The following is an 18382-nucleotide window of genomic DNA, read 5'->3' as shown; positions in this document are numbered from 1 at the left end:
AAGAAAGAAAGAAAGAAAAAAAAAAGTTAACACACAGATTTCTGGTAACAAAATAGTTTACTAAAATATCATACATTGGTTAGATCAACATTCTTAGATTCTACCCAAATAATGCAAACATTATCACATGTGCTTTTTTATTAACATTACCCAGTATCCTGCACACATCCAAGAAGAATAATGTCCCTGCCAGATCCATGATAGACAGTTAGCCCTTGTATCCCATTTGGCTTTTACATAAGGCAAATGTTCGGTTGCAAAGATCTTTCCCGTATTCTCAAAAAAAGAAAGGGCAAATGCCTCCTCAGTAGTGCTGAATCAGGTATGGTTCATGGACATATTGGAAAATCCTAACCTAGTTTGAGATTAGGTTAACTGATGCTTAGAATTGCAAAAAATATACTTACTTTTCTGTGTTCCAAAACTCATCTCGTGTTGGAAATATACAGTATGCTGAAACACACTTATCCATCTCTAAGACATTGACAGCTCTGTTGATTCCTGCAGTCCTTGTTACTCAGTGAGAAGTGCTGGAGTAACTTTTCAGAGTAACTTTCTAAATGTATTCATAAAAAAATTAATTTAATGATCTTCCTTCCCGAGAAACATAAAAATTCTAGATTTGTGCAGATAAACTGCTAACAATTTATCTAAATTCTTGTATTAATCTATAAAAACTAAAAACAGATAAGTAGATGTACACTGCAGTATTTTGTTTGCTGTCTTAGTTATATTTCCAGTCTTTCTCTGGTGGCCTTTCATAGGAAAATACACATAATTTGGCAAAAGGCTACTAAAGAGTTTGACTATATTAAAAGCCATGATCCATGGCCTAAGAAGCAAAAGCTAGTTTCATTTAGCTGATACATATAAACTGACAAGCTCACTGGCTGCATTTGAATAAACAAATAAATTTGCCTTATGTGCAACCAGTTAGTTTTCTTAAATCATCTTTTACGGCAGAATCATACTATACAATTAATTATTTATTCATTTCATTCTTATTCAAAGCAACATACTGAATGGGAAGGATTATGAAATCAATTTCTAATTTATGTGAGCTAACAGAAAATCATATGTTGAGAAAATTAATGTGCAGCAACCTGAAGTGTCCACTTTGGAAACTAATTTGCAATAAGAAGGGGAACAAGCTACCTAAATCCATCACATTTCATTCTATACTGATTTCCTCCTTATTGCAGACTTAGTGGTGGCCATTAAATGTCTAACAACGTATATCTGGAGGGGACAAAATATTACGAATGCAGTAATTTGTAGGCATCTTACAGAGGTTTCATAGAAATTTCAAATATGCTCCCTGGAAACAACATCCAGAATGGAGTGCTTTGTTTAAACACACCTGAGGACCTAATAACAAATGGCACAGTAACAATGAACTTAGCCCTGAAAATATAGGGATATCTTCTGCAATTGTGATTAACACAGAGTAGCATCATCTTCCCCAAATAGTTAGCAACATTCCTGAACTTAAATAAAACCTGTAGACAAGAAAGCTAGCAGAGCCTGCCATCATAGGTAACATTTCTGTGATGATACAAGGCCACAATCTGTTCAAGTAAGATGTATTTTAATGCTGCTCAACAGCAGACATCCCACAAAGCAGTCTCCTAATGGGAGACTTTATCCTTTGGCCACAAGCTCAGCCTGACAAAAGATCAGCAGCAGCACCATCCCAGGAGCCATGTGCCTCTTGAATCTCAACACCGAGTGGAAGATAACAAGCAAACTCACCTTGCTAGACAAAGGCTCTCTGGGATAGTTTGGTTGGACTGGTCCTGACAGTTAGTTCCAGGCACAGAGGTGGAAGTGAAGCATGTGCTGCAGTGAACAAATGGGATGAGAGATGCACAAAAGGCTCTAAGAGTATTTCTGTTGAGTACCAGAAGAGGCCAGGGTGAACATTAAGCTGCACTGTCTACAAGGCTGGGAACTGAGAGAGACACAAAAGCATTCATTTGTACTTAACATTTTTCCTTAAATTGGCCTTACAAGGTTGGAAAAGACCTCTAAGATCATCTAGTCCAACTATCTACCACTAGTATTGCCCACTAAACCATGTCCGTCAGTGCCACATCTTTACATTTCTTGAACACCTCCAGGGACAATGACTTCACTACTTCCCTGGGCAGCTTGTTCTAATGCCTCACCACTCTTTCTGTTTTTTCCTAATATCCAACCTGAACCTCCCCTGGCACAAGTTGAGGCCATTCACTTACCTCTAGGGATGGGACATCCACAGCTTCTCCGGACAGCCTGTGCCAGTGCCTCATCACACTCTTAGCAAGTAATTTCTTCCTTAAATCTATTACAAATCTTCCCTCTTTTGCATTAAAACTGCTATACCTTGTCCTGTCACTACATTCCCTGATAAAGTATCTACTCTCAGCTGCAGATTTGTAGCCACCTTTAGGTACTGGAAGGCCACTATAAGGTTTTTCTGGAGCCTCCTCTTCTCCAGGCTGAACAAGCCCAGCTCCATCAACTTTACTTCAGAGGAGAGGAACATGCTTGTGTCCCTGCCCTGGACCACCCTGCACAGCTCCATGTCCTTCTTATGCTGGTAGCCTCAGAACTGAATGCAGTGATTCCAGTAGTACAATAGCAAGCTTGAATCTTGGGTACAATAATGGCAAACAATGAACAGCAAAGAAAAATATCATTTCTACAAGCTACATGGAAGTAATAGTGATTTAAATGCTGCTTGTTCACTCTAAGCCTTTGCACCTACTGAAGGCTGGAACAAAAGCAAATGTGCTACAACAGGGTTTTGAGTCCAAGGGCAGATATACCTCCAAGCTGGCGATGTTGTTGGCTCAGCCTGGATGTATGTGCTAGGGGAAGGCAAACATCTCCTTTGCTACCCACCCAACCACCTGGTTAGCCAAGTGCCTGCTGATACCATACACGTGGCTATTTTCTGAATGAGCAATTTAAAATAGAGCAGGTTATTCTTCTAAAACAATAAAAAATAAAAAAAAATCTTTAATTATCAGCTGTCAAAAAACAGTGCATGACTTTCATTTACTTGATGTCAGAAGAAAATGCACTGTCAACATCTATCAGGATGGGGCTTGTTCCTGCTGAAAATATTTATCCTGCTCTTCAGGCACAGGTAAGTGAAAAAGTACACTTACACAATTGTCACTAAGTTAAATAAAAAGAACAGAAATAAGGAAAATAAACAAAACCAAAGTAACAGAATGTTGTATTTGAATTTCTGAATTAGAATTATTGTATTAGAAAATATGTCATGGAAACCCGAAAAGACTAAAACATCTAAATCACTCCTTGCTGTTTTTGTTGCCAGATCTTTCCATGTGATCTCCTCAAAAAGTCTCAGGAAGGCTGACAGTACTTGCTTTTTCACTCATCCTAATTACCCATTAGATCCCTACTTTTATTTGAGCCAGTGCCTCACCTCTCTTTCTAAGCATAAGTTTTCCCTAATATTCAACCTGAACACCCCCTCATGCATGAGGCCTTTCTCTCTCATGCTATCACTGTTACTACCTGGGAGAAGAGGCCAACCACCACCTCTCCACAGCCTCCTTCCAGGTTGTCGTAGGCAGTGATAAGATCTCCCCTGAGCTTTCTCTTCTAATACTGAATAATCTCAGTTCCCTCAGTCGCTCCTCATAAGACTTGTCTTCCAACTTCACATTTTTACTACTTCTTTGATGGTAAAACTGATCTTTGTGTGCAATTCAGTGAAACAGGAGTACTGCATAAGGCATGATTTTACAAACTCCTTATTCTCTTCCAGAATCCAAATGTATTTTCCACCATATCTGCTGTAAGGGCTCAATCCCTTGTCTATGAAACTTTAAAATATCCTAAAGATGTTCTGAGTTTTTCATCAAACAAGAAATGAGATTGGTAGTCTGAATGATTACTTTGACACATTTTCTCACTAAGTCCTGTTTAAAAAAGAAAAATCCTCCTAACTTCTCCATCATGCATAACCAGTTCCTCATAGGAAAAATGTCTAAATCAGATGTACTGTTTATCTCCCTACAGTAAGGGACTGTAGTTTATCTCTGATCAACCATTTACAGTAGCTTTCAATCCATCAAAATGAAGCACAAACATAAAACATATCTCCTAGGTTCGTTGTAATGCAAAGACCAGAATACTTTCCACTGAGGCTCCTCATGGACATACAGGAGACAGTCCTACAAAAGACCACCAAGATGACAAAGGGTCTGAATCATCACTTCTACAAGGAAAGGCTGAGAGAGCTGGAGTTGTTCAGCCTGGAGAAGAGAAGGCTCAAGGGACATTCTGTGATGTACAGGTGACAGAGCATTGGCACAGGTCCCAAAGAGGCTGTGGAGTCCCCTCCTTGGAGATCTTCAGAAGCTGCCTGGACATGGGCCTGGGCACCCAGCCCTGAGAGTCCCTGCTGAAGCTAGGGTTGGGCCAGATGACCTCCAGAGCTCACTGCCAGCCTCAACCAGTCTGTGGTTGATTCTCTGATATAGATCCAGCTATATCACACAATCATTTCCATTGGTAGGCACGCATAAGGAAATAATACAGTAGTCTTACACATTAATAAAGTGACCTCCTATACCTATAGCTGTCCCAAGAGTGCTGCATGATCTAATTCTTCCACCTCAGAAAGAAAATCTGTGTAGGCTGAATGGGAGATCTCTGCCACTACACAGTTCTGCAAGTGCACGGCTACAGTTCCCTATGCCAGGAGGGGAACATCTTGACAGTTGCAAGCAACTTTTCTTAAATGCCTGTCCGGATGGAAGCACATGCAGTAATCTCTTAAGAGAGATCGGGAAGAGGGTGCAATTATTTTCTCTTGTTGTTTTTTGTTTGTTTGTTTTTGCACCACAGAAATATTCCCGGTCCAGTAGCAGCATGATTTTGAGAGCTAGTCCATGGAAAAGGCACCTCTGTGGGCCTCCATCTTTCAGAAAAAGAAAAGGGAAAAAAAAAAAGAGTTGCTTATGTAGAGAAGAAGTTGCTTATGTAGAGAAGAGATGGAAAGAGGTAGTAGTGAATGGGAGAGAAAGATGTTACAATGCTCTGAGGCAGAAATGGGGACTAAAACCATAAGAAATGTCTTCAAAATAATGGATCTAGAATTAATTGCGAGTTTTGCTGGAGTCAAGAGCAGCCCTGTAAATTCAAAGCATTTCAGTTTGTTGATTCAGTCAGAGAAGGTGCTAGAGCACTCTCACATGTTATTCTGTCACTAAACGACTCCAGTAGCTCTGCTGTTCGGATAAGCTTACTTCATGGCAAGTCACAATTTTCTTAAAACGAGAAACAGAGAATGGAATCTTTTCTGGAAAAAATGTCTGTTCTGAATGAAGCTCCTCAGGCTGAATTTTTAATTTGTCAAGGCACAGTCCTATGAAAACATCCTCCAGTTTGATGAATGAAATGCTCTCTGAAACATTATAGATCTGACTAGCAACGTCGGTGGATAAAACATAGCCAGTCCCTGAACAAAATGGCGGGTAGGTGTTACCCGAGTATTCTTCTATCCTCACGTTCCACTTGCTCTCATTTTTCCTTATGGGTTGCTCATGCAGTTTCAGAAAGCCTGTGTAAAGCCCTGTGGTCCTCTTTTTCTTTAGAAGCAGCTCAGTGAGGTAAAAAACGTTGACAAACACATCTGTGTCAGTTTTCATCACAAAGCTGGACTGGTTACAAAACTGATGAACCCATTCAATTCCCATCATGGTCTTTAATGTCAAATTGTAGTATGTGTCCAGAAAATCCTTTTGAATAATGTCTTTGTATTTTTGGCTTTCAGCACCGATGTCAGCCTGCTGCTCAAGATTGACAGGGGATCCCAAGAGGAAATACGTCACTAGATGCTTGCCAGCCACCGTTCTCTCCTTCCCCCAGGTTTGCCGGATGACCATCCTGGCATCAATGTCTTGACATGAGGATGCCACAAGTAGTACAAGGAAAGGTGGGTCCTTACGGCAATCTATATCTGGGAGCTGCAAGAAGTTTCCTTCAATTCTCCTAAATGTTTGTAGTGTACAATTTTGTTTTTTGCCATGGAATATAGAGAGTCCAGTCAAATTCATGTAAAAATAACATAAGCTGGCACAGCTGAGCCCCACAAGGCAAACAAGCACCTTGATTTTTCTGAAATCCATCTGAAATAAACAAGAAGGAATGGCATATTTAAAAAAATCTTGTTCCTTTCAGTGCTGCATACAAAACTCACTGCTCAGGGTTTTAAAGTTAGGTCATCCCTTTTTGAAGCTACCTGTCTCAGGGCATTTGCCCAAACACATTTTTCTGAGGATAGTTCCTACAAGACATGCTGCTGGCAGCCAAATTCTCACTTGTTCTTCCTTGAACCTGCCCCCAAGACAGTATATACACAATTGCTCACACAAGAGGGCTCACTGATACCAGGTCACCCTGGCTGATGCTTCACACTTCCTCACTACTTTCAGCATGGAATCATAGAATCATGGGATCACGAAGATTGGAAAAGACCTCCAAGATCATCCAATCCAACCACCCATCTACCATCAGTATTTCCCCACTAAGCATGTTACCTAGGACGCCTTTGACAAATCAGCAGTGACACTCATGCCAGATGAGAGAAAATAACAGTAATACAAGTTTTAAATACCATATTTCTCCATTCATTTGAAAAATGTCTGGGTCCTGAAGACAGCAAGCCCTGGCCAATTAGCAGGCATAACCAACCAGGTTCCTCCAGTCTTCATCTTCTCTTCATCATGTTGGTCTCTTGCACTGATCCAGAAGTTGCTCCCAATCTTGCTGCTGGAGGGGCCATGAGCGGCATGTTTGACACTGGGCCAGCTTCTTGGAAAAAGAAGACAAAGCAGTGGGTCAGGTTACTGGGATCTTTCTCTTTTTGCAGACCGTAGGTAACTCACTAGGGCATGAAAAGGGAGTGGACTTCTCTGTCCTTTAAAGGAAGGAGACCCAAACAATAACAGCTCATTCATCTTTGTAACAATGTGCTGCATACATAGTTGCAAGCCTAGTACAAATTGTAAGGGAGAGAAAAACAATGAAAGTAAAGCCAAATAGATCACCGTGCCAAAAGGAATTACACGCCTCCATAAATGAACTGAGAAAATTCTAATGGTTGAGTTACTAAGTACATGACCCAAATGGCTCACCAGCTCCTCTTTCAGAGAACCAGAGTGAGGGAATTTTAACTGGGAGGAAAACATTCAATTCCTCTTCTGCCACTTTATAACAGCAAATTTGATCTGGTTTCCCACCCCCATCCCCCCCCGCTCCCCCCCCCCCAAAAAAAAAAAAGGAACTGAGAAGCCTCAGAGTTGTAGATTTCATGAAAATCTGATCTCTGTCTTCTGACCAGGAATGTTCTGCCTGAACTCCCCAAGCCATGCCAGTGCTTTCCTCTCCTGTTGCCAGCTTTCATGATGCTGCTCAAGGATCTGCCATTGCTTTGTAGCAGGACTCCCAGCATATGTACATCCAGAAACCCTTCACACAAGCCATTCTCTTAATGGACGCCCATTAAAATTTCTTCAGAAATACTCCAACCCTCCTGCTAAAGCAGGTTCCCTACAGCAAGTCACTCAGGAAAGCATCCAGATGCACCTTGAATACTTCCAGGGAAGGAGAATCCCCAACTTCTCTGAGCAAGTTCTTCCAGTGCTCTGTTACCCTCAGAGTAAAGAAGTTCTTCCTTGTGTATGTATGGAACTTCCTGTGTTGCAGGTTTTCCATTGTCCCTGTCCTGCACATCACCGAATTCATAGAATGGCTTGGGTTGGAAGGAACCTCAAAGCCCACCCAGCCCCAAGCCCTGCCATGAGCAGGGCTGTCCCCTACCAGCTCAGGCTGACCAGGGCCCCATCCAACCTAGGGTGGATGGGATGCTCTTTCTCCTGTATTTACTAGGAAAATTGCTATTCTATAAAGAAGGGTTGGAGAACAACTGCTTCTGTCATATTTAACTAGCAAAACATGTCCATGACTGAATTTCGCAGAACCATCACCATCCAGTCTAACGCGTCTTCTTCTACAGCATAGGTTAGGTGTGACAAGGCCTACAGTTTTTAAATTATCTGACTTTCCCTGTATTTTTTCTCCTTGGCCTGCATCTAACAAATAGTACAGCCTATGATTCAAGATTTTCAGCTTCTACATACTTATCTTCATGGAAGAGTCCTGGAGATGTTACAGTCTACAGAAGACGGTCTAGAAAACAGTGGAGACTTAATAGTAATCAACCTCTTTTCTGTTGATTATTTTGAAGAGCACCCAGTATTTTAGCATCAAAATCTCTTAAACTTTATAGAAAATCCTTTGGCAGTAAGCTTGCCCTGGTTTTGTCTGAGTTAATATTCTTCCCCTAGTAGAGGATGGCTAGGTGCCTGTCAGCAGGTGGTGAGCAACTGCATTATACATCACTTTAATCACTTTATTTTGTTTGCTTTTCTGTTTTTTATTATTACTATTTTTCCATCCTTTTTTGCCCTATTAAACTGTCCTTATCTCAACCTGTGATTTCTACCTTACTCATGAATAGTGACAGATGCCCTCTGGGAGTGGCAACAGCAATGGAAGCAGAAAAACTGGCAGCACAGAGACAAACCCATCTAGGCCACTGCAGTGTGGAAAGATATTGCTGTCCAGGTAGAGAATGTAGTTGTAAAAGTAAATTACATGGATGCCCATGTACCACAAAGCTGAGCCAACAAGGAAAATCAAGACAACCAGCAAGTGGATTGGGCCACTAGGATTGAAGTGGTTCAGGTAAATCTGGACTGGCAACATAATAATTTCCAGCTCAGTAGGCCCATGAAACCTCAGGCCATCAAGAAAGACCATCAACATATAGATGGGCTCAGGACTGAGGAATGGACTTGACCGTGGACACTATTGCACAGGCTATCCAAGAATGTAAAATACGTGCTGTGATTAATCAAAAAAGCCTCTTTGGCATGGAGGACGGTGGCTGAAATATAAATATGGGGAAACCTGGCAGGTGGGTTATACCACACTCCCACAAATTCACCATGGCAAACACCATGTGCTTGCAATGGTGAAAGCAACCAAACAATTGGAAACAGATCCCATGCCCCATGCCACTGCCCAAAAACTATCTGGGCCTTGAAAAGCAAGTCCTGTGGTGGCACGGCACCCCAGAAAGAACTGAGTCAAACAATGAGACTCATTTCCGAAACAACCTCATGAAAACCTGGGCAAAAGAGCACGGCCTTGAGTGGTTATATCACATCCCCTATCATGCACCAGCCTTTGGGTAAATCAAATGATACGATGGACTGTTTAAGACTACACTAAGAGCAATGGGTGCTGGGACATTCATGCACTGGGTTACACAATTACTGAAAAGCTATCTGGTTAGATAACACTTAGGGATCTGTCAAAAGAGCTGGCCCTGCCCAATTAAAATATTTACATACTGCAGAAGAGAAAAAATCCTAGTGGTACATGTAGAAGAATTGCTGGCAAGACAGTCTGAATTATTCCTGCCTTAGGCAAAGGCAAGCCCATTTGCAAGATTGCTTTTTCTCAAGGACATGGGTGTATTTGGTGAGTAATGCAACAGGATGGAGAAGTCCAGTGTGTATCTCAAAGAAATTTGATGATGGGTGAAAACAGCCAATAATTTGAATTATATAATGTCAATTGCTATACAGTACTATATATCATCACTTCTATGGTTGTTATATGCCTTATCAACAATATTACAAGAATCACCCAAATTAATGAAAAATTAATTTTTATGGAACCAATCAAAGAACTGTGGTGGTGGGAATCAGAACTGGCTTCAGCATGCAACAATCCAAAATCACACACCACCTCTCCTGCCTAGAAGGACCATGGTAATGGAGGCAACCCAAAGTCATAGCCTAAATAGACTCTATGGACATTTTAGAGAGATAGCCCATAGACTAAGGGAATAATAATGGGAAAGCGTGGGATCTGATCATGACATAGATGGCATGGATACTGAAATGATCTTGGCTGGGAGTTAATTTTCTTCCTAACAGCAGTATGATGCTGTGTTTTGGATTTAGGATGAGAGCAAAGGTGATAACCCACCATTGTTGTAGTTGTTGCTGAGCAGAGCCTACACGGTGCCAAGGACATTTCAGCTCCTCACACTGCCCTGCCAACAAGGAGCTGAGGGTGCATAGGGAGCTGGAATGGGACAGAAGAGGGACAGCTGACCTAAACTGGCTGAAGGGATGTCATGCTGAACAATAAAAGTAGGGGTTAGGTATGGGGAGGAGGTACTGCCTGGAGACTGGCTGGGCATCTGTCAGTGGGTAGTGAGCAATTGCACTGTGCATCTCTCATTTTTGATATTCTTTCATCATCATTGTTATTATTATTTTCCTTCACAGTCCTTTTAAACTGTCATTATCTCAACTATGAGTTTTATGTTTTTGCTGATTCTCTCCCCTATCCTACTGTGATTGGAGTGAACAAATGGCTGTGTGGTGCTGAGCTGCCTGCCAGGTTAAGTGACAACACAGGTCTGAGTTTTCTCTTTGATTTGAGTCAGAAATTGCAGTTTGTAATTATCTCAAAGCTTTTTCTATTTCCTGTCATTTCAACTGCCAAGTATTTTATGTAGGGCATTGCAGAAAAATTACCTGTTTCGTGTCCTAGAGGGTGGTTTGTTTAACCTGCCCAGCAGAGTGCGTTATGGCTCTGTGTAGATCCAACGAAGTTTGCACTAAAGCCTGAGACCAGAGCAATGGGAGTCACAGCAGCCTGCAGTTGCACTGTCTCACGACATATGCCTAAAATGAACAAGGAAGAAAAAAAGAAGATAACTGTACTGGAACTGTTGGATCAAGGCCTGAACGTGTGATTGACCACCTGAGGTAAACACTGAGTCAGCCGCAGGAGCACAGGTGAAGGCAATTCAGCTGTGTGATCGGAAGGGGTGGAGCCTGGCTCCACCTCTCCTAGATCCCATTTAAGGGCTGACCTCCACTGAGGAAGGATCTCTCTCTGGAGACTGCTCCTTGTGGAGTTCTTTGCAAACCTATAACACTGGTGAGTACTTTCTGTCTTTCTGTTTAACTTTGATTATCTTTTCTAACATGATAATCTTACTAAACCTAATTACTCTGTGTACTTACTGATCATCAAATACTTTACAACATCTGTATACTTATTGATTTTACAATAACATAGGTCTGCATTGTGTTAGACAAGCCTTTGCCTTGCATGCACCTGAACTCATTTGGCACTTGCTATTGGGCTCAGACAGTCCCAATAGCCTCAAGGATCAGCCCTTTGTTGAAGCACCAGGAGCCGATTCTTGTCAGAGTGATCTAGAAAGCAGCAGAAGGACATCTTGGAGCTTGTCAGAAGTCACCAAGATAACCTCCTTGAATTTCATTTCTTTCAGCAAACAAGGAGAATAAGAGAACTTATTTGCCATCTTTGCTTTGCCAGGAGGTCTCTCAAGCACCATGACAGTTTGCCATGGTGGGCAAATGTGTTAGAGTCTCTGCTTACAACTCTGACCTTCGTTAAACTTGTTCGTGTTGCACTGTGAATGGGTCACGTTAACTCATCTGACTGAGCCTAGTTATTCCATCAAAGTTAATGACACCTTCTTTAGATCTGTTAATGAGTATAATTATCCAAACAGTGCCAAGAGATCAAGATTACACGGCATATGGATCAGGAAAAGCAATATTGCCTGCAGCGGAGAAGGTAAGTAGGTCTAGAGTCCCCGTGAGAAAAAGATTCAGAATACAAATTTAAAGAAATAAAGTTTGCTTAATTTTTCTGGGTCAAAGTTACAGTCACACTGCTGAGTTTGGTGAATGATCAAGTGTTAGATTCTCATTCATGTCACATGTTGAACAGTGAAGGACCCAAAGCATAGCGTGTCCAAAGCACATTTGGCCATCAGCAGGAGTTACTGCTTTGTACAAGAGAGGCAAGCAGTTGCTACTGCCACTTGCACACCCAAAAGCACAGGTGTGATTTAAACATGCAAACAGGATTAGGAACCTCAGGCACTGCACAGCTAAAGACAGCAGAGGTATTTCAAATGGCTTTTCTTAATAGCCAAAAGTAGCATGTGCAGCATGTGCCCTGGCATAAGCACTACTAATACCTGTTAATTTTTTATTCCCCCTGGAACAAAACCTTTAAACTGCATTCACAGAAGCTTGGCAAGACATAGAGAGGGACTGAATATGCTTAGGTAACTTAATACATCAGAAAATATTGTTCCTAAACACAAGCATTTTAGGAGAGCAGGGATCACCTTCAATCTTTCAAAGGTGAAGACTGGCAAAACTGAGGGCTCAGTAGTAGCTGGGTCAACACTGCTAGGGAAGGAAAAATTGTCCCCTTGCTGGGCAGCCAGGCTTCTCTCTTTGGTCATGGTCATCTAACCCAGGTAACTTCTGTTCAAAATAAAGCATCCTCCTCGGACATCTGGCCCTACCATGCCCCCTTGAATTGTTGGCTGAGTCCTGCCTCTTTGCTTGGTGCCCACATACATAGGACCACCCATAGTAGGTGAGTCAATCACAATGCCAACTCAACCACAGGAACTCAGTGTGGATAGCAGCCAAGGTGGTGGGGCTAAATGTCATTTTCACAGAGCTTTAGAACGTCTCTTTTCAACTCAGAGGATACCATGCACAGCAGTGCATATTAACAATGTCCTTATCCAAAGTGAATGTCAAGACTGGAAGGCAAGGAGGATGGGAAACTGGATAAAAAACAGGGAGAAAGTGTTGTCTTCTGGTCTTTCTGTTAGATCACAAGAAGGCTTTTCCTCTCTGATACCTCTCACCAATGTCAGGATTCTCTCCTTTTGTCAGTTGATTAGCAAGTCTAAGCAAGACATTGTTCTACTGCTTCATACGTGCAGGTTTCTGTCAAGGAAGCACTGACTTGCTAGGCACTTTATTTAATAATGGGGAGTATTTTGTTTGGTTGGTTGGGTGCTTTTTTTTGTTTATTTTCACAAGTAGCAATGTTTTAATCCCATTTTTCTGGGATTATCACCAGGACAAGATACAGTGAACAGTCCATGTGAACAAGACTTGTGGACTCTGTCCCACCCCTCCAAGGAATGCTTTTCTCTATTATTTTTAAATGGAAAAACATTTAAAGAAAATATTGGCTTTTCCATGTGGGGCAGATGGCACTGCAGGTTAAACAGCCTGAGGAACGAGGAAGCAGATAACTGTGCACACGTCTTTGTGTTTCAAAAGCACATCAACCTCAGGGTTGCTCCCCAGCAGACTCTGGGCCACCATTTGGGCGCATACATGAGGAGAGGGGTCTGAGAAGGGAAGATGTTAATGTTTAAGATAAACCTCAGGACCTCCAGAAAGACAAAAACAATTTATGAACAAGGAAATGGCACCAGGCAGTGATTAATGGATTCACCAGCAGTCACAGAAAAGGCCTGCTGCACAACAACAAAGGAGGAGAGCCCAGGCCTTCTGAGCTGCTAGGGTGAGGTTTCAGCTGGGCATCTTTCCTGAAAAAGGACCCAGGGTGGGAAGCTGCTGCCAAGGCCCTCAGAGAGTCACCAACGTCCCTAACCTTGCCCATCCAAAACATCCTCCTATTCTGTAAATTATCAGCTACACTACACTACGGCTGACTCTAAGCTGAGTGGTTAAGTTGATAGTACGGAAGGACCCAGACAAGCTTGAAAAGTGGGCCCATGTGAACCTCATGAAGTTCAACAAGGCCGAGTGCAAGGTACCACGTTTGGATTGAGGCAATACCAGATACCGAAGTTACGTTAAATTCTAGATTAATGCTCATACTGAGGAAATCCTAGACATATAGAATCTGCATTCAGATATATGCATACAACTGTATTTTTAAGCAGCACGATCAACACAGCCTCAATACTCTTATTACAGTTGTAATATGCAGTAATAAGCGGAGAAAATTTTCTTGTAAAAATCAAAGAAAACCCATGACCAAAGTTCAATAATGGAGGGATATCTCTGAAAATTACACTTGCTTACTCTAGATCTCCTATGGTTGTGCTGCAGCCCAGACAGTTTTAGAATAGGCATCTGCAGTTCTTTACCTCTTCCTATCTTTCAAAGAACAGTTCACACCACTTCCTTCTCCGAATGATGGTTTTAGTACCACATAAAGCAACATAACAGAGGTTAATTACCCCTTTCTCCCCTCTAACCCCAGCTTTTATTGCTGAGCATGACAACCCATGGCATAGGACATCCCTTTGGCCAGACAGGATCAGCTGTCCTGGTTCTGTTGCCTCCCAGCTCCCGGTGGACCCCCTGCTCCTCCCTGGCTGGGTAGTGCGAGGAGCTGAAATATCAATGGCTCTGCATAGGCACTGCACAGCAACAACTACAACAGTGGTTGGTGTATGACCATAACTATTTTCATCAAAAATCCCAAACATGACATCATATGAGCCTCTAGGAAGAAAATTAACCCAATCTGTCACCTGGTGCCAGTGCTTTTCCCCCTTCAGGAGGATATTGGGACAGCCTTATTGAGTGTCCAGTCCTAGCAAGCAACAAGCCAAGGTCTTGCCTCATGACAGGGGCAGATGGTGGCTCCTCCGTTGTGCTGCCTCCTTGCCCTCGCACAACAACTTCACTCTTCTTAGCAACTATCATTCTAAAAACCTTTGCTTTCTGTCTCTGTCCTCCCTTCACCTCCCTTATACCAAATGTTGCTTTCTGGAATTCTCTTCAATACCAGTGGACTCTCTTCCTACAATCCCCCGATCTTCAGCTTACCTCTGATGCTAATGAGCATTTTTAATTTTTTTTTTCCCCAACACCTCATGAATTGGTGGGCATAATGCAATTACTGTTTTACTCGCTGATCATACCAAAGGTAAGGGGCTGTCCACTATTGGATGCTCCCATTGTGTGGCCTCCCCCAGAACAATCCAATGTCATTCAGTGTCCTGAACAGTAAAACCCAACTCAGAGCCACCCTCTTACCCTCACAGCGAAATAAAGCAATGAGGACAATTCTTCCTTCTGCTCTTACTGTCAGTACTATGGCTCCAAAAGCCCGGTTTACTGATCTGCAGAAGCACTGTGCTTTAAAAATTGTGCAGATGAATTTGTTCCCCCCCAAAGAAATTACTTAGAGTCATAGAATCACAGAATATCCCGAGTTGGAAGGCATCCTTATGGGCCACTGAGTCCTTCTCCTGGCTCCACATAGCACCATCCAAAATCAAACTCTATGTCTCAGAGTGTTGTTCAGATGCTTCTTTCACCCTTCTTGCACCCTTATTTATAAGCTACAGTTGGATTTTTCATCACAATGAAAAAGCAAAGTAAAACTGAAAATGATATTTGAGGTAGGACAAAGCTTGCTCTTCTCCCTCAGAAGTAATCTCAAGATACAGGGAGAAGGAAGGAAAAGAGCAATGTGGAGAAGAGATAATTATGCAGACTGTAAAAAAATGTCCAAACCAAGAAAAATTACCAACAAAGGCATTCCAATGTCATTGAAATCTTTCACAAACAGAGTGCTTCTCAGCCCAGCCACTGCCACTGTAGGATGAGGACTTGTCAGGACATTGCACTTAAGATGTGGGGTTTTTTTTCCTATTTTAACTAGAAGCAGCACTTGCACAGAGTAAGTGAGCCTGGTGCTTGTGCCTTTCCTTTCATGCTTCCTCTTGGCATCATTGTTATTTTAGTGTTTGGAGCTTTATTTTTCCCTTATCAATGTAACATTTGCATTTACATGTCTACCGAAAAGGCAAGCCAGTATTTTGGTAGTTAACAATTTAGGGCATCATATAGTTCCCAGCCGACAGGTCCCACCACCCTATAGCTCTCACCACACTACAGTTCCTGCCCAAGGCATAAGCAGCTCAGGAGCAGCAGCTCATGCCCTCTCCTTGCTCCAGCCCTCTCCAAACAGCAACCCAGGGATCAGCACCCAGCTCCCCCCTTTTGGCTTGCGGGATGAAAGCACAGAGCAGAGGGATTAAACCCTGCCACGAGGTCTTCATGGCAGGAAATCCTCCATAAATAAATATTTGGTTTTACAAGTGCTGACTGTATGTATTTGCGGCATCAGGCCCAGTTATTGCTTCCTTTAATTATTTGCCTCTACCTTGTGGATCTCCTTATTTTTACGAGTTTTCTCCCAGCTCTCAACAAAAACATGGGACAGCCAAGCCTTGCAACCCATCCTCCCAAACTCAACTCAAGCTTTGCAGCTGGGGGCAGGTTCACGGGCAACCAGAATGTGCTAAAATGTACTAAACCATACCCTAAATGGTCTGGTACGTGAGATCTCTTACAGCTGTCCCACCAGCTCAGAGTACCCCTTGTGCCAGGGCGCACCTCCTGCTTGTTTTACTGCAGGATGGATGCTTCAATCTCAAGCCTTCAGATGAACTCGCCGTCAGCTGGGGACATCTCAGGTAGCTCGTTCTGCACTTTGACTCGACTCTTCAAAGCCATCAGGTCCGTGCCCACCGCCCTTTTTTTCTGTTGTTCTCCCAACCGAAAGCCCACCAGGTTCGGAGATCCCCATCTTCAGTGCACAAACGAGATCCCCGCACATGGCCATACCTGCACCGGGTGAGCCGCGCTCCTTGCCTCACACGTTCGTGGCACATCCTCGGGCTCTTAGGGCCGTGCTGCGGTGGATGCAGGGGACGGCGCTGCCTGCGGTGTCTCGGCCTTCCCCGAGCAGTTCCACTACCCCACGGTGCGTGGCCGCCTCCGGCACCGCGTGGGCTGCGGGCGAGCCCGGGGACGGCACTGATGCGGCTGCGGTAACTCGAGCTCTCTGTCTCCTTCCCTCCCTCCTCTCCTCCTCTCCTCCTCCCTCTCCCTCCCTCTCTCTCTCCGTCCGTCCCTCCTACCCGTAACAGCTTCTTGCTGACACTGCAGTGGGAGCCGGCAGGGAAAGGAAAGTTAAGAACTGTCCTAGCAGAGGGCTTTACGTTGCATCTGAGGAGGAGACGACATTCCTCCAGCCCTGTTAACGGAGCTGTTCATCCCGCAGAACGGAGCCGAACCTTTGCGGTGCTGGGAAGTTAGGCTCCGCGCCCTCGGTTAAGGGCGATGCTGCTTGGAGAACGCTCCGCGCTGTTGGTTTCCCTTTATGAGGAGGAACAATCTCTGTGCAAGGAGCAAAGAGCACACCGCATCCGTCCCAGCACCACTTCCCCATCACTGTCCTCTGTGCACCACCTCACCCCACTTCTCGTGCCCCTGGTGAGTGGGAGAAGTGGGGATTTGCCAGCTCTGTATGGGCACACGTCCCCAGGCGGTGGTAGTCCATAACTGAAAGTTTCACATGAGAGCAGTTATTGAAGCAAATGTAAATAGTTTTCACTCCTAAGGGCTGTAAGCTCTTAGGAACATGTACTTCCAGAAGGATGTTACAGACAAAGCATTCCAGTTTATAGCTATGCTCCTGTTAACAGCTCGGGGAATTTGGACTTCCAGCACAAATACCCCCTTTGATTTGTTGTTGTCATTTCTGAAGCAGGTTGCCTCAGTGCAGCACAAAAACAAGGGAGAAATCAATCGCAGCACGCTGCTGGCAGCTCTCCTCCTCCTCCCCCTCCACTCCAATTGTACAGATACAGAAACATGACAGAGGAGATGCACAAAAAGCTCTCTGCTTCTTCTCCTTTGCAGGGAAACACAGGTGAGAGATGAGGAATCACTTCCAAATTTGCTTAAAAGCACAGGGCACTGTCTTTTTTTTTTTCTTTTTCTTTTTTTTTTTAAGAAGAAAAAGAAAAAAAATAAAGCAAAACAAACAAACAAACGAAAAAACACAAATTCAGGAATCCTCAATTTCCTCTATTTCTCATTTTGTTCTCAGAAAACTCTCCTTGACTTTTGGCACTTTCCACAGCATGACTCACCAGCTTCCAAAGGGGAACCACAAAAGCTTCGGCACAGCCATGTCCGTGTTCACAGTGGGCAGGGTGGGCACCTCAGGGCCGTGCTGCTAGGGAGAGCACTGCAGATCTCTATCAAACTTCTTCCCTTCTCAGTGATGTAAAGGAAGGCAGGGAGACAGAGTCCCACACAGGGCTGCACGCTGGAGGGCTGGTATCCATGAATCACTCAATCATTGAACGGGTTGGGTTGGAAGGGACCTCACAGCCTATGCCATCCCAACCCCTGCCATGGGCAGGGCTGCCCCCCACCAGCTCAGGCTGCCCAGGGTCCCCATTCAACCTGGCCTTGAGCGCCTCCAGGGATGGGGCATCACAGCTTCTCTGGGCAGCTGTGCCAGTGCCTCACTGCCCTCTGCATAAATAAATTATGAGCTGCACTGCCAATATTTGTCAATGGGGGAGTGGAGGAAAAGATAGTTCCATGAACCATAACTCCTGTGCTAGGAAAAA

General features: G+C 43.6%; 1 protein-coding gene and 1 long non-coding RNA gene across 5 annotated transcripts in view; one reads left to right on the top strand and one right to left on the bottom strand.

Moving 5' to 3' along the window:
- The window catches only part of LOC104914373, a 13899-nt gene extending 7965 nt beyond the window's left edge, over positions 1 to 5934 (top strand). Inside the window, exon 3 of the long non-coding RNA XR_795991.3 lies at positions 5798 to 5934. This is a non-coding gene — a long non-coding RNA (uncharacterized LOC104914373). The remainder of the gene's footprint in view (positions 1 to 5797) is intronic.
- Positions 5084 to 18382, bottom strand: part of B3GALT5 (beta-1,3-galactosyltransferase 5) — a 27898-nt gene continuing 14599 nt past the window's right edge. The window contains exons 1-4 of one of the 4 annotated variants that reach the window (XM_010723766.3): positions 16581 to 17397; positions 10644 to 10793; positions 6641 to 6837; positions 5084 to 6152 (exon numbers count right to left, since the gene is read on the bottom strand). In XM_010723766.3, the coding sequence (XP_010722068.1) occupies positions 5220 to 6152; positions 6641 to 6643 (936 nt within the window). In that variant the 5' untranslated portion in view covers positions 6644 to 6837; positions 10644 to 10793; positions 16581 to 17397 and the 3' untranslated portion in view covers positions 5084 to 5219. Of the gene's footprint in view, positions 6153 to 6640; positions 6838 to 10643; positions 10794 to 16580; positions 17398 to 18382 lie in introns of those variants that run through there. The other 3 variants (XM_010723777.3, XM_010723770.3, XM_003202942.4) reach the window with 3 other exon arrangements.

Source organism: Meleagris gallopavo, chromosome 1 (assembly GCF_000146605.3).
Source record: "Meleagris gallopavo isolate NT-WF06-2002-E0010 breed Aviagen turkey brand Nicholas breeding stock chromosome 1, Turkey_5.1, whole genome shotgun sequence".
Taxonomy (NCBI): Eukaryota; Metazoa; Chordata; class Aves; order Galliformes; family Phasianidae; genus Meleagris; species Meleagris gallopavo.
Note: the sequence above shows the minus strand (reverse complement) of the source record. Positions and strands in the feature narration are given on the sequence as shown.